Source organism: Asterias amurensis, chromosome 17 (assembly GCF_032118995.1).
Source record: "Asterias amurensis chromosome 17, ASM3211899v1".
In the NCBI taxonomy this organism is placed as follows: Eukaryota; Metazoa; Echinodermata; class Asteroidea; order Forcipulatida; family Asteriidae; genus Asterias; species Asterias amurensis.
Window position 1 is genome coordinate 9,510,821 of NC_092664.1, and position 17,265 is coordinate 9,528,085.

Genomic DNA, 17,265 nt, shown 5'->3' on the forward strand with positions numbered 1-17,265 from the left:
AACTGCGCGCGCACAAACTTTACATCTTTAATGCATAAACAATTTCATGAGCCAAATGACGTTGTTTCTTGAGCAGTACATCCCATCGAGGGGTTAGTAAAAAGAGGTAACAATATGGTGTGCTGCCCATGGTAGCGAGGCTGGAGCAAGGGGCACAATTCTGAGGACAATGGATTCACCTGGCATATCTGCTCCCACCTTATGTCTCCCACAGTCTCCCATAAGCCTTTTTGAGGTACATGTTATGGCGGACACGATGCTACAACAATGTAAAGTTGTGGTAAATTTGTGCGTATTGACCACTAGAAATAGAACGTATGTTATTCAGTGAAGTGTGCATTTTAGGCGACGCGGCGTTTACACGTAAACCTAATGACCACCAACATGGTGAGCGTGGCATCAGTCGCCATACCTCAAAAAGGCTTATGGCATTCCCATAAACCCATGTTGTGTATAAAAACTGGTAATGGTCAAAATAGAATAGTGACCGCCAGTTCATATTTGTTGAAATTCAACCATGAAAAGAAAAGCGTCCAAGGTACCAGATACCAGAGAAAAATCTCAAACAGATGCTTGATCTAAAACACAGACTTAAACATCAAACTATTTGGCTTAGTGGGAAAAGGTTACCAACCAAACTGGGCCCAATTTTATTGCTCTGCTTACCGCCGAATTCTGCGCTTACGATCGCGATTCCCTGCTTACGTGCACGCCGAATTTCTGCACTAGCCTTGTAAGCGTAGAATGCCTAGTAACGTGAAGTACACACACGCAGAAGCCCAAATGCGCCGCTAACCCATGAACTATGCTTGCCGTAAGCACAGAATTCCCTGCTTCCGTAAGCGTCGATTCTGTGCTTACGGTAAGCAGAGCCATAAAATTGGGCCTTGTTGTGTTACAAATGTATGTGTACTATATGTGAACATCTCTATACCTCATTTGTTTCCCTACGCAAGAATGAAAAGGACCCTGGTTAGTAGACTTGTAGTGTAACCACTTTCAGCCGTGAATCCAAATGAACGATCATACTCACCAATTTCACATGTTTCTCCGCCGAATCCAGGTGCACAAGTACAGGTGAAGTTGGCAATAGTATTATTACATGTACCTCCATTCAAGCAGGGAGCGGTCATACAGCTATCAATATCTAAGGAGTAAAAGAAACTCATTGTCAGTGGTGATGTTTTTCCTCCAAACCATAATTTCAAACTCTTCAAAATTTGACTTCTTTGTTTGTACTATTTTTATATATATGTCGCCAGACAAACAAGGCCTGAGCTACAATTTTTTTTTTTCAGAGGCCGTTGCCACCTACTCCTAGGGCTGAAACAGGGTTACCCCTTTTACAGTCCATATGGATGTAGGCTTGGATATCATCAGTCCGAAGCCTGGCCGGTAGAGCAGAAAGCACTACCTCCCCAATTTTATGTAGCAAGTGTCACGACCGGGATTTGAACCAACACTGTTAATCAAACACCAGAGCTTGAATCCGGTGCTCTTAACCGCTCGGCCATGACACGCCATATTTTTAATTTTGCCTGACAAGAGGGCAGATCACACTTTACTTTTGTACAGTGTTTTTCAGTTTTCAAAGGCACCGTTTTGAAAAGAATATGAGGTAATCAGCTGACTAGCCTGATCAGCTCTAAAGTTGCATGCCTGAATGTGATGTGTTGGTTCTGAAATGAGCTCAAGTTTCCAACCAGGGCCCACTTTCATAAAGCCTGTGAGCACAAAAATTTGCTTAGCATGAAATTTCTACCTTAATAAAAACAGGATTACCAACCAATTTTTTACGTGATTTTCAGGGTAAGCAGACAACAGCTGAATGTCAGTAACAAGCAATATGCAACAAATACAAATTTGGTTGGTAACATTGTTTTTTTTTTTCAAGGAAGAAATTTCATGCTAAGCAAATTGTTGTGCTTACAAGCCTTATTAAATTGGGCCCAGTATGCTCTGATTCCATTTAGAAAAAAAAAGTCGCATCAAAACACACGGTTAGAATCTGATTGAACCCAACAAATATATTCAGCGATATTTAGCAAATGATTAGTTTCATACCTTCAACCGCAAGATCTGACACGTCAACGGTAAAATTCATGACCCCGTCTGAAATTGTAGCATTGGCCAATGTGTCCATAATGTCGGTAACGTTTGGCAGAGTTGAATTACTGGGGAATGATGCAGACATATCAGCGACTACACTACCACTTCTGAAGCCCAGGATGCTGAAGAACAGGAAACTTCTCGTGGCTCGTCTGGTACTGAACAGTCTTCTCATCTGAAAAAAATTGATATATTGGTATATTGATCAGTTTAAATAGAGGATACATATTTGACATCCTTAAATAAGTTATCTTATGAAATGGAAATCTTATTTTTGTTTAAGAATCTTTTCATCCTGAGATAAAAGATCGGAGGATGTCTTCATTGTATGTTTTTGATGTCATCGTCCTGCAGTACATTATCGCAATAACTGGGGGAGCCGTTCCAAAGCTCCCTAAAAAATCCAAAAGAAACACAACATCTTTCAACAATGCGGCAACTACATTTATAATAACCAGGGCATATTTGAAAGTAAGCTCCTTGCCAAAATTATAATGTTTGTGGCAAAGAAGCAATCACTGGCATAATACCATTTAATGCTTTAGAAATAAACTGAAATAAAAATTGTTTTGTTTACCCCTCTAATAAAGAATCTAGACATCCGTCGAAATGCACGGCTGCGGCGGTTCCTCAGTCCTACAGTAAAAGGCGCATTTATTTTTATCCCAGCAACCTTTAAGGTCGGCATTTCTACAAAAATAATTTTGAAAGAAAACAAAATAATTAGGACAATTAAACGATATCATATTGAAAACATGTATGATAAGAAGATTTTCATTAAAGGTAAGCAGTAATCAATACATGGAATTGTTTCTGCTAAAAGCAAGATTCACATCAAAGTCTAAAATTATTTTGAAACTGGCTCTTAGAGGGTCTAGGTACTTTTTGGTAGGACAAAAAACACAATGTCCACAGATTTACACTAAACTTACACAGTTTGAAGATAATGATGGCGAAAAGCTTTCCTGAAAATATTACTTGCTGAGGTGCTGTAGTTTTTGAGAAACAGTGTCATGAAAATAATTTCCGCCTCAGTGATCACGAGACGAAAATTATTTAAGCATGTATTTTCATGAAATTGTTGTACCCATTTCTCAAAAACACATCAGCAACTAATATTTTAAAGTACCACTCTACTATCATTATATCGAACGGTGTCAGTTTGATGGTAGTCTGTGACTGGACATTGTGTTCTGTGTTACAAAAAGTACCCAAATCCTTTAGAGTTAACATATTAACCAGGTCAGTGCAAAACTTGGTGCATGACATAGAACACATAAGACGCAGGTAGTGATATTAGCCGTGCAATATAGGTTTTTATCACCGCTCCATTCTGCGAATCGGATTGGAGGATTAGCGCGTACTTGAAGATAAAATGTGATATACTCAACATCCAAATCTATGGCCTTACATTAAGATTGTTATAACAATGAAGAGGTTTTCAACTAGTGGTTTAAACCTGTGCGCCGAGGCCTGGTGAAGAGGTTTTCAGCTAGTGGTTTAAACCTGCGCCGTGGCCTGGTGAAGAGGTTTTCAACTAGTGGTTTAAACCTGCGCCGTGGCCTGGTGAAGAGGTTTTCAACAAGTGGTTTAAACCTGCGCCGTGGCCTGGTGAAAAGGTTTACAACTAGTGGTTTAAACCTGCGCCGTGGCCTGGTGAAGAGGTTTTCAACAAGTGGTTTAAACCTGCGCCGTGGCCTGGTGATGAGGTTTTTAACTAGTGGTTTAAACCTACGCCGAGGCCTGGTGAAGAGGTTTTCAACTAGTGGTTTAAACCTGTGCCGTGGCCTGGTGAAAAGGTTTTCAACTAGTGGTTTAAACCTGCGCCGAGGCCTGGTGAAGAGGTTTTCAACTAGTGGTTTAAACCTGCGCCGTGGCCTGGTGAAAAGGTTTTCAACTAGTGGTTTAAACCTGCGCCGAGGCCTGGTGAAGAGGTTTTCAACTAGTGGTTTAAACCTGCGCCGTGGCCTGGTGAAAAGGTTTTCAACTAGTGGTTTAAACCTGCGCCGAGGCCTGGTGAAGAGGTTTTCAACTAGTGGTTTAAACCTGCGCCGAGGCCTGGACTTGATCATTAATTACCCAGACAAAAGGTAAAAAAAATGCAATTATAATTGTTCAATGATTTTATTTCAACACAACACCCCTTATGCTATAAAATTGTAAGGCCCCCTGGGTAAATAACTCCTTATAAGGAGATGCTCCACTCGCTTATACATATTTTTGTTTTCTTTGGACCATGTTAGGCAGTTTGTGGTTTTGCTTATGGTCAGCAGCATTTAAGAATCTGTGCCAACTAGGGCTGCTTCGCAAGCATAAAATGCCTACCAAGTGTTTTTTTTTTTTTTAATTCTTAATACATGTGTAATACATGTGTAATTCAAACGTAGCCCCACAATCTGGCAGGAAATACTGAATGTTACAGCACCAGGAGCGTCACTGGGTGACGGACATGTGCGCTTTGTAAGAAGCCACAATTATTATTTATTATTATTATTATTATGTAGAAACCCTACTCACCTTCGCATGAACCATCAGCTGTTTCAACAAAGCCATCATAATCTCTACACTCGCACGTGTAACCAGCCACGATGCTGTCATTTGCAACGCAATACTGTCCTGTCTCTATCGTGCATAAGCTGGTGTCTACCATGCAAGGATTAAAGTCTGGGAAAAAAAACGATAACATTTTAAAATAATATCAGAAAGATAAGTTATTTTCAGAAAGATAAGTTATTGCAGTGATGAATTCTGATATGGAGAGCTGTTGATAGTATAAAACAATGTGAGAAACGGCTCCCTCTGAAGAAACGTAATTTTCGCGACAGAAGTAATTTTCCACTGCATTATTTGAATTTGATTTCGAGACCTCAGAATTTGATTTTGAGCCCTCGAAATTAAGCATCTGAAAGCACACATTATCGTGTGACAAGGTTTTTTTCTTCTTCCAGTATTATCTGGCAACTTCGACGACCAATTCAGTTCAAATTTTCACAGGTCTGTTATTTTGTGCATATGTCGGTAAACATCAGGCAAGAAGACTGTTGTTCTTTGACAATTACCGATAGTGTCCAGTGTCTTTAAAGCCATTGGACCCTTTCGGTTCAGAAAAAAAAAAAAAAGTTCACAGATTTACAAATAACTTACAGGGTTTAGAGAAGGCAATGGTGAAAGACTTCTCTTAAAATATTATTCCATGAAATGCTTTACTTTTTGAGAAAACAGCAAAACGATAGAAATTCTCGTTAATGAGAATTACAGATTTATTTTAAACACATGTCATGACACGGCGAAACGCGCGGAAACAAGGGTGGGTTTTCTCCCGACTTCGATGACCGATTGATCCTAAATTTTCACAGGTTTGTTATTTGATATAGAAGTTGTGGTACACAAGGTGTGGGCCTTGGACAACACTGTTTACCGAAAGGGTCCAATGGCTTTAAAGTATGGGACCATTTGCACAGGTTGATACCCAACCCTCTGTGCCTCATACAGTATCAGGCAAATAAACATGTTACAGGTTTGAGCACAGCTGTTCACTCATAAAAAAAACATGCAACAAACTTAATGACAACTTCTATGAAAACTTAAAGGATTTTTCTATGGTGTCGGTCTAATATAGCCACGGATTAGATGAATCATACTTACCGTCGCAAGTTTCTCCAGAGTAATCTTCTTGACAGAGACATTCACAGAAAGTGGGATCAAATGTTCCTCCGTTTGAGCAGTTGGAGGCGGACAGTTCACATTCTAGAAACAAAAGCACAAAAACAAAGGTGTTCAGGATGATGATAGATTCAAAACTAATTGATGTGTAATATGAGAGTATCAAAAGGTGTACATTTCAAACTAAAAGCCATTAAATAACACCTTTTCAAAGGAGTTTACAGGCACTTCTGGTTTAGACAGGACGAATGGTAAAGAAAAGGTCACCGATCCGTTTTTGTGAAGTAGTTAAAGCCCTTTCATACATGTACAATATAATGAATAGATTGTCAAAATAGCTTTTGTGGTTGAGAAAGTTTGAAATATTGACGACTCTAGAAGACACTAACTAACCCAAGGGGGAAATGTACATATAAAATGTATGATGCAAAATGCCTTGAACATGGTATCACTTGAAGACAATAATGACTTCCATGGTCACAGCAGTGTCATGTATGATGGTGACACCCCGCTGAACATTGCCTGGGGCGAGTCACTGGATACATCAGTCATTGCCTTTATAGATACATGTAGGTTGCCATTATAGAAATAGAACCCAGAGAACGCTGAGATCGGCCACCCTCTGTGTCGTCTGTGAACGCAGTGTATCGATACCGCACGATACGCGTGTATGGCAAAACTGTCATCACGTGAGACGTGCGTATGGCAAACTGGCAAGATGTCAGAGAACATAGAACGTTTCTAGTGCGTTCATTGGTCAATGATGATGGCAAAATTGCGTATGCGCGTCCATAAAAATGGTCCCACAACAAAACCCCACGCACAATGAGACACTCAGCGTTCTCCGGGTTCTATTTCTATGGTTGCAATACGCATCATTGACCACCATCTTTGATGCATTTTGCCTGTGAAAAGTACATGCGTGCACTTTTCACGTGTGAAATATACAAACATGACGCGTAGTGCAATCCATCTATTGAGGCATGTGTTGACGAGATTAGACAATGAGTGCGCATCCAATCAGCTCACACTCTACGGCAGTAAAGTTGACGTAATCTTGTTCTCTCGTCAGAATATAACACTTTATAGTGATAAGGTTGCTGTGGTGGGTGTGCAGGTGGATGATGTTCAAGTCCATGCTTTATCCAAAGTATGTGATCTTAGGGTTTTTATAGACTGAGCTGTAACTGAAACTAAAACTTAACTTAAAATACAACAACAAAACTTTAGCAAAAAAAGCAATATGGTTTTAAAAATACCCATCAGTTTAAAAAGGAGCACAAAATTTAGTAAAGCGTTGCATTACAAACATTCATACTACACCAAATGAAAAACAACAATAAGCGTCAGGCAGACCCTCAGTAAATCAACCCCACTATGTACTGATAGAAAGAGGAGACCAAATCGAACAAAAAGGTAAGATCACCTCAGCGACCGCAATGCACACTATACAAATCTACACGACAAAGGGTCAAATTAGCAAACCGCCAAATATAAAAAGAGAACTGTACATGTAGTAAAAAATATATATGCTTTATTTTTTTTATTTCATGGTAATGTATAAACACATGAAAGTTAAACGCACTTATGCAGTGATGTTTTATGTGGGTTTAAATCCTACCCATGTGGTAGGACTGTGGACGGTCCCCTGCAGCGATAAAAAAGGAGTACACACGGTACATTGTGTAGACGTAATAATATCTTTCATTCCCGATGCAATCTATGTGGCTACACGGCAGTTAACGGTTGTATGGCTTCTGACTGGCACCCCTGAACAAAGATATTGACATCATACGGACACCGCCAATATAGGGCTAGATAGCTCAGTTGGTCGAGCGCCGGCACGTTAATCCGGAGGTCGTTGGTTCGCATCCCACTCTAGTCAATTCTTTGTTCAACCCCAAAGTCATTTCAAAGGTTTACCCAGTCAGTTTCCCTTGTGGTTTATATTGCAATCTATGTTACATACTTTACTTACCAATAGTTATGTCAAATTGACATGATCCTTGATTCATGGCTGAATCAGACGCTGTGCATGTCACTGTCGTTATACCTATCTTATAGCTGTCTCCTGACGTTACCGTCATGGAATTACCATCTTCACATGTAATGGCATTAGCTCCAATGGCACCATCCACAATATCACTGGCCGAGGGCGATGCTGACCAAACGATCTGAGCCCTATCAGTTCCTGACATCACATTCGAAAGAGACTCATTGCTCGGACAGGTGACTATTGGTCCCTCGTTATCTGAAGAAGAAACACAAAAACAATGTTCTGCACTTTAGGGAATACGACTTCACTGGTTTTCGGAACTATTTCTCATAATCTAAAGAAGAACCATAAAATCAATGTTCTACGCTTAAAATAAAACAACATAACGCTGGTTTTACAAATATTTTTCTCGTTTCCTACAGAAGATTCACAAAATCAATGTTCTGCACTTAAGGGAATTTGACATATCGCTGGTTTAACAATTATTTCTATACTCTAGTTTTCAATAAACATGACAATAAAGCCAATCATTACACATACATGAAGACTACACCATTCAAAAAAAACTACTGTACAATCTTTTGCCACAAAAATGAAAAGAAAAATAACTGCCTGAATCTGAACAGTCACATCAAACTGTTTGCATTTAAAAATTGAATATTGTACTTTTGCAATGGTCAATTTTCTGAGTAAGCACAAGAGCTAATAATACTAACCAACAACAGTGATGTTAAACTGGCAAGATCCTTCATTCAGTGCAGTATCGTTAGCTCTGCAAGTCACTGTTGTTAAGCCTACTGCATACAAGTCGCCTGACACCACCACATTACCAAGATCATCTGTACACACAACATTGGCTGTGACATCACCATCAACAATATCAGTGGCTGATGGAGGTGCCGACCATGTGACATTTGATGAGGCTGTTCCAGGGTCCACATTCATGGAAGGCACATCACTTGGACATGTAACTGAAGGAGCTTCATCGTCTGTAAAAGAGGACAATGCAAGTTTTATCAATTATTACTGATTCTCATCCTGGCAGATCAGAGTATGAGGAGTTTCTTTTGTCAGTTATATAAAGAGCAAATACATTCTCCTGAGTACCAACCTATATTTTGGAAGGGTTGGTAGTTTGGTTGCAAGGTCAAGATATTGATGATGCTAATTAAATAAACCAGCTTCACAAATTTTTCCCCCTTCAGGAGCCTGGATGTTTGTAAGCCAAGACAAACGGTCAATATGTTTAAAACCCTGCAATTATACATGTAAGAGTTTAATCATACCTCTAAAGTGATAAGGAGTGATAATGACTATAATCTACTTACCAACAACAGTGATGTTAAACTGGCAAGATCCTTCATTCAGTGCAGTATCATTAGCTCTGCATGTCACTGTTGTTAAGCCTACTGCATACAAGTCGCCTGACACCACCACATTACCCATATCATCTGTACACACAACATTGGCTGTGACATCACCATCAACAATATCAGTGGCTGATGGAGGTGGTGACCATGTGACATTTGACGAGGCTGTTCCAGAAGGCACATCACTTGGACATGTAACTGAAGGAGCTTCATTGTCTGTAAAAGAGGAAAATGCATATTTAATTGTTATAAGTACAAGGGATTATTCATAAATACAGCTAGTGAAGTTGTTGCATATCTTGCAAGCAGATGCGTCTACAATTTTTTTTCAAACCAAGTCTTCTCTTCACTTCATTGTACCAAGTCTTTATGTTGAGGGTTAAAGGAATACATTGCCTTGTATCGGTCGAGTTGGTCTTTGAAAAGCGGACTGTAACCGTTTGTTATAAAATGCATGGGTAGAAAGATGTTGTAAAAGTAGAATACAATGATCTCCACTAATATGCCTTGAAATTGCGTGGTTTTCTTTTTACCTCGTCGACTAACACGATCGGCCATTTATGGGAGTCAAATTTTTGACTCCCTTAAATGGCCAACCGTGTTAATAAGCGACATAAAGGGAAAACCGTGCAATTTTGAGTGATACTTGTGTGGATCATTATATTCTACTTTTAAAACATCTTTCTAACCATAAGCATTTCATAACAAGTGGTTCCAAACGCTTTTTATAGACCAACTTGTCCGATCCAAGGCATCGTGGTTCTTTAATAGTTTTGTTGCAATGTCAACAGGGGTACATGTGCGATTCTAAATAGTTACACCAACTTGCACCAATTTTACATGTGTACCTCGGCAATAATCAGAGGTGATAATTTTACATGTGTACCTCGGCAATAATCAGAGGTGATAATAAGGAATGACGACTACTTACCATCAACAGTGATGTTAAACTGGCAAGATCCTTTATTCAGTGCAGTATCGTTAGCTCTGCATGTCACTGTTGTTAAGCCTACTGCATACAAGTCGCCTGACACAACCACATTACCCATATCATCTGTACACACAACATTGGCTGTGACATCACCATCAACAATATCATTGGCTGATGGTGGCGCTGACCATGTGACATTTGACGAGGCTGTTCCAGGGTCCACATTCATGGAAGGCACATCACTTGGACATGTAACTGAAGGAGCTTCATTGTCTGTAAAAGAGGACAATGCAAGTTTTAAAAATTATTAATGATTCTCATCCTGGCAGATTAGAGTATGGAGTTTTCTTTTGTCATCTGCTTAGAGAGTGAATACACTCTCCAGTGTACCAACCAATATTTTGGAAGAGTTAGTAGTTTGGTTGCAAGGTCAAGACCCGTAAGATGCTTAAACTGAATATACACTAACTTCACAAATTTTACTCCTTTTAGCAGCATTAACATTTACAGAGCCAACAAAAACAGTCAACATATTTCAAACCCTGTAATAATCACAGTTGACTGATACCTCTAGAGTGATAACGAGGGATAATGACTATAAACTTCTTACCAACAATAGTGATGTTAAACTGGCAAGATCCTTCATTCAGTGCAGTATCATTAGCTCTGCATGTCACTGTTGTTAAGCCTACTGCATACAAGTCGCCTGACACCACCACATTACCAAAATCATCTGTACACACAACATTGGCTGTGACATCACCATCAACAATATCAGTGGCTGATGGAGGTGCCGACCATGTGACATTTGACGAGGCTGTTCCAGGGTCCACATTCATGGAAGGCACATCACTTGGACATGTAACTGAAGGAGCTTCATCGTCTGTAAATGAGGACAATACAAGTTTTATCAATTATTACTGATTCTCATGCCGGCAGATCAAAGTATGAGTAGTTTCTTTTGTCAGTTATATAAAGAGCAAATACATTCTCCTGAGTACCAACCTATATTTTGGAAGGGTTGGTAGTTTGGTTGCAAGGTCAAAATATTGATGATGCTAATTAAATAAACAAGCTTCACAAATTTTTCCCCCTTCAGGAGCCTGGATGTTTGTAAGCCAAGACAAACGGTCAATATGTTTAAAACCCTGCAATTATACATGTAAGAGTTTAATCATACCTCTAAAGTGATAAGGAGTGATAATGACTATAATCTACTTACCAACAACAGTGATGTTAAACTGGCAAGATCCTTCATTCAGTGCAGTATCGTTAGCTCTGCATGTCACTGTTGTTAAGCCTACTGCATACAAGTCGCCTGACACCACCACATTACCCATATCATCTGTACACACAACATTGGCTGTGACATCACCATCAACAATATCAGTGGCTGATGGAGGTGGTGACCATGTGACATTTGACGAGGTTGTTCCAGGGTCCACATTCATGGAAGGCACATCACTCGGACATGTAACTGAAGGAGCTTCATTGTCTGTAAAAGAGGAAAATGCATATTTAATTGTTATAAGTACAGTCGACTCCCGTTATAACGAGGTCCGCCGGACTGGCCCATTTTCCTCGTATTATCCGAATCTCGTCTTAAACGCAGCGCGCTAAATATAGATACATACGTCATCATTGTGCATGCACACAACACGTGTACTTGCATATACATGACATAATGGCCGCACGTGTGTACACAGATGCATGGCAGAGCTGCAATTGACTATACTACTGTGTGCATAGAGTAGTATGTGCGATGTACTGCACAAACAAGCACAACGTGGGGCTTATAAAACTGTTTTAACTAAGTTGGTTTAGTTTTAAATTCAATTTCAAAATCAATTTACATCTTACAAGATTGAAAAAAAGTGTAAGATTTTAACTTGCGTTCATGTTTTGGGAAGTTTCCCTTGCAAAACTTTGGTCGCCGGCAGTTTATTGCCAATGCAATAAATAGAGTCTTGGTTTTCATTGGTAACCACCTGTTTAATGCTGGGTGGTTCATTGCTGCTGCGAGATACCAGGGGAAATCTTACTGCTGCAATGCATATATTGCACACGCTGTGAAAATTTTCAGTCAATAAAATAAAAGCTGGATTTTCATTGGAAACCACTAGTGTAATAATAGAAGGTTCATTGCTAACGCGAGATACCAGGGAAGATCGTGCTGTTCTGTGCATGTGTGCGCATGTGCAATACACTCGTCACAGCAACAAAAAATAGAATCTTGATTTTCATTGGTAAACACCTGTGTCATGTTGGATGGTTCATTGCCAATGTGGGATACCAGGTAAAACCTTGCTTTGCATTCAATAATATTGATCTCGCAACTAGTTTTGCTTGTAAGTTGCGGGTGGTTTTTTTCTTCTGAAAATTTATAATGCGCTTATAAGCTCAGTTGATCAGTATCTTTTCTTAAGATTTCTCCAATGTTTGAACCATGCAAACCTCCTAATCCCACCATTGTCCGGAGTTTGGAATTAACAACCTTGCTTGCTGACTCGTGACTCCCGATTTCGGATTAGTGATGCTAGCGGTAGCGTCCACTTAACACCTCTCTTGTATGTCTTAAAAGCCACAAATATCGACTTTACCAGCTGTACAGGTATTTCCTTTGTTGGTTTTTGAATTGTTCTCGTTATAGAAGGGTTTTAAACAATGTTTTGCTCGTAATGGGTCTCCCAAATTACCTTGTTATAACCGTGTTCTCGCTACTACCGTGCTCGCATAATCAGTATTTTAATGCATTGAAACACGCATGGGGCCGTTAGGGACCGGCAAAAAACCTCGTATCAACCGGAACCTCGTAACATGCGAGCTCGTAATAACGGGAGTCGACTGTACTTACCATCAACAGTGATGTTAAACTGGCAAGATCCTTCATTCAGTGCAGTATCATTAGCTCTGCATGTCACTGTTGTTAAGCCTTCTGCATACAAGTCACCTGACACCACCACATTACCAAGATCATCTGTACACACAACATTGGCTGTGACATCACCATCAACAATATCAGTGGCTGATGGTGGCGCTGACCATGTGACATTTGACGAGGCTGTTCCAGGGTCCACATTCATGGAAGGCACATCACTTGGACATGTAACTGAAGGAGCTTCATCGTCTGTAAAAGAGGACAATGCAAGTTTTATCAATTATTAATGATTCTCATCCTGGCAGATCAGAGTATGAGGAGTTTTCTTTTGTCATCTAATTAGAGAGCGAATACCCTCTCCAGTGTACCAACCGATATTTTAGAAGAATTAGTAGTTTTGTTGCAAGGTCAAGACCCGGAAGATGCTAACTGAATATACACTAACTTCAAAAATGTTTCTCCTTTTAGGAGCATTAACATTTACGGAGCCAACAAAAACAGTCAACATATTTCAAACCCTGTAATAATCACAGGTGACTGATACCTCTAGAGTGATAACGAGGGATAATGACTATAAACTTCTTACCAACAATAGTGATGTTAAACTGGCAAGATCCTTCATTCAGTGCAGTATCGTTAGCTCTGCAAGTCACTGTTGTTAAGCCTACTGCATACAAGTCGCCTGACACCACCACATTACCAAGATCATCTGTACACACAACATTGGCTGTGACATCACCATCAACAATATCAGTGGCTGATGGAGGTGGTGACCATGTGACATTTGACGAGGCTGTTCCAGGGTCCACATTCATGGAAGGCACATCACTGGGACATGTAACTGAAGGAGCTTCATCGTCTGTAAAAGAGGACAATGCAAGTTTTATCAATTATTACTGATTCTCATGCCGGCAGGCCAAAGTGGGAGGAGTTTCTTTTGTCAGTTACATAAAGAGCAAATACATTCTCCTGAGTACCAACCTATATTTTGGAAGGGTTGGTAGTTTGGTTGCAAGGTCAAGATATTGATGATGCTAACTAAATAAACCAGCTTCACAAATTTGTCCCCCTTCAGGAGCCTGGATGTTAGTAAGCCAAGACAAACGGTCAATATGTTTAAAACCCTGCAATTATAAGAGTTTAATAACACCTCTAGAGTGATAAGGAGTGATAATGACTATAATCTACTTACCAACAACAGTGATGTTAAACTGGCAAGATCCTTCATTCAGTGCAGTATCGTTAGCTCTGCAAGTCACTGTTGTTAAGCCTAGTGCATACAAGTCGCCTGACACCACCACATTACCCATATCATCTGTACACACAACATTGGCTGTGACATCACCATCAACAATATCAGTGGCTGATGGAGGTGGTGACCATGTGACATTTGACGAGGCTGTTCCAGGGTCCACATTCATGGAAGGCACATCACTTGGACATGTAACTGAAGGAGCTTCATTGTCTGTAAAAGAGGAAAATGCATATTTAATTGTTATAAGTACAAGGGTTATTCATAAATACAGCTAGTGAAGTTGTTGCATATCCTGCAAGCAGATGCGTCTACTATTTTTTTTCAAACCAAGTCTTCTCTTCACTTCATTGTACCAACTCTTTATGTTGATTGTTAATAGTTTTGTAGCATTGTCGACAGGGGTACATGTGCAATGCTAAATAGTTACACCGACTTCAACCAGTTTTACATGTACCTCGGTAATAATCAGAGGTGATGATATCGAATGATGACTACTTACCATCAACAGTGATGTTAAACTGGCAAGATCCGTCATTCAGTGCAGTATCGTTAGCTCTGCAAGTCACTGTTGTCAAGCCTACTGCATACAAGTCGCCTGACACCACCACATTACCCATATCATCTGTACACACAACATTGGCTGTGACATCACCATCAACAATATCAGTGGCTGATGGAGGTGCCGACCAAGTGACATTTGACGAGGCTGTTCCAGGGTCCACATTCATAGAAGGCACATCACTTGGACATGTAACTGAAGGAGCTTCATTGTCTGTAAACAAGGACAATGCAAGTTTTATCAATTATTAATGGTTCTCATCCTGGCAGATCAGAGTATAAGGAGTTTTCTTTTGTCATCTAATTAGAGAGCGAATACACTCTCCAGTGTACCAACCGATATTTTAGAAGAATTAGTAGTTTTGTTGCAAGGTCAAGACCCGTAAGATGCTAACTGAATATACACTAACTTCAAAAAAATTTCTCCTTTTAGGAGCATTAACATTTACGGAGCCAACAAAAACAGTCAACATACATGTATTTCAAACCCTGTAATAATCACAGGTGACTGATACCTCTAGAGTGATAACGAGGGATAATGACTATAAACTTCTTACCAACAATAGTGATGTTAAACTGGCAAGATCCTTCATTCAGTGCAGTATCGTTAGCTCTGCAAGTCACTGATGTTAAGCCTACTGCATACAAGTCGCCTGACACCACCACATTACCCATATCATCTGTACACACAACATTGGCTGTGACATCACCATCAACAATATCAGTGGCTGATGGAGGTGCCGACCATGTGACATTTGACGAGGCTGTTCCAGGGTCCACATTCATGGAAGGCACATCACTTGGACATGTAACTGAAGGAGCTTCATCGTCTGTAAAAGATGACAATGCAAGTTTTATCAATTATTACTGATTCTCATGCCGGCAGGCCAAAGTGGGAGGAGTTTCTTTTGTCAGTTATATAAAGAGCAATTACATTCTCCTGAGTACCAACCTATATTTTGGAAGGGTTGGTAGTTTGGTTGCAAGGTCAAGATATTGATGATGCTAATTAAATAAACCAGCTTCACAAATTTTTCCCCCTTCAGGAGCCTGGATGTTTGTTAGCCGAGACAAACGGTCAATATGTTTGAAACCCTGCAATTATAAGAGTTTAATAACACCTCTAGAGTGATAAGGAGTGATAATGACTATAATCTACTTACCAACAACAGTGATGTTAAACTGGCAAGACCCTTCATTCAGTGCAGTATCATTAGCTCTGCAAGTCACTGATGTTAAGCCTACTGCATACAAGTCGCCTGACACCACCACATTACCCATATCATCTGTACACACAACATTGGCTGTGACATCACCATCAACAATATCAGTGGCTGATGGGGGCGCTGACCATGTGACATTTGACGAGGTTGTTCCAGGGTCCACATTCATGGAAGGCACATCACTCGGACATGTAACTGAAGGAGCTTCATTGTCTGTAAAAGAGGAAAATGCATATTTAATTGTTATAAGTACAAGGGTTATTCATAAATACAGCTAGTGAAGTTGTCGCATATCCTGCAAGCAGATGCGTCTACAATTTTTTTTCAAACCAAGTCTTCTCTTCACTTCATTGTACCAACTCTTTATGTTGAGGGTTAATAGTTTTGTAGCATTGTCGACAGGGGTACATGTGCAATGCTAAATAGTTACACCGACTTCAACCAGTTTTACATGTACCTCGGTAATAATCAGAGGTGATGATATCGAATGACGACTACTTACCATCAACAGTGATATTAAACTGGCAAGATCCTTCATTCAGTGCAGTATCGTTAGCTCTGCATGTCACTGTTGTTAAGCCTACTGCATACAAGTCGCCTGACACCACCACGTTACCCATATCATCTGTACACACAACATTGGCTGTGACATCACCATCAACAATATCATTGGCGGATGGTGGCGCTGACCATGTGACATTTGACGAGGTTGTTCCAGGGTCCACATTCATAGAACGCACATCACTTGGACATGTAACTGAAGGAGCTTCATTGTCTGTAAAAGAGGACAATGCAAGTTTTATCAATTATTAATGATTCTCATCCTGGCAGATCAGAGTATGAGGAGTTTCTTTTGTCATCTAATTAGAGAGCGAATACACTCTCCAGTGTACCCACCGATATTTTAGAAGAATTAGTAGTTTTGTTGCAAGGTCAAGACCCGTAAGATGCTAACTGAATATACACTAACTTCAAAAAAATTTCTCCTTTTAGGAGCATTAACATTTACGGAGCCAACAAAAACAGTCAACATACATGTATTTCAAACCCTGTAATAATCACAGGTGACTGATACCTCTAGAGTGACAACGAGGGATAACGACTATAAACTTCTTACCAACAACAGTGATGTTAAACTGGCAAGATCCTTCATTTAGTGCAGTATCGTTAGCTCTGCATGTGACTGTTGTCAAGCATACTGCATACAAGTCGCCTGACAGCACCACATTACCAAGATCATCTGTACACACAACATTGGCTGTGACATCACCATCAACAATAT

The 17,265-nt window shown here is 40.0% G+C and overlaps 1 protein-coding gene across 3 annotated transcripts in view; it reads right to left on the reverse strand.

Moving 5' to 3' along the window:
- The window catches only part of LOC139950171 (uncharacterized), an 84,526-nt gene extending 75,998 nt beyond the window's left edge, over positions 1-8,528 (reverse strand). For all 3 annotated transcript variants that reach the window (XM_071948798.1, XM_071948797.1, XM_071948796.1), the window contains exons 1-7: positions 8,485-8,528; positions 7,751-8,023; positions 5,755-5,856; positions 4,627-4,773; positions 2,687-2,799; positions 2,065-2,284; positions 1,034-1,147 (exon numbers count right to left, since the gene is read on the reverse strand). In XM_071948798.1, the coding sequence (XP_071804899.1) occupies positions 1,034-1,147; positions 2,065-2,284; positions 2,687-2,799; positions 4,627-4,773; positions 5,755-5,856; positions 7,751-7,970 (916 nt within the window). In that variant the 5' untranslated portion in view covers positions 7,971-8,023; positions 8,485-8,528. The remainder of the gene's footprint in view (positions 1-1,033; positions 1,148-2,064; positions 2,285-2,686; positions 2,800-4,626; positions 4,774-5,754; positions 5,857-7,750; positions 8,024-8,484) is intronic.
- Between the last annotated feature and the right edge of the window lie 8,737 nt (positions 8,529-17,265).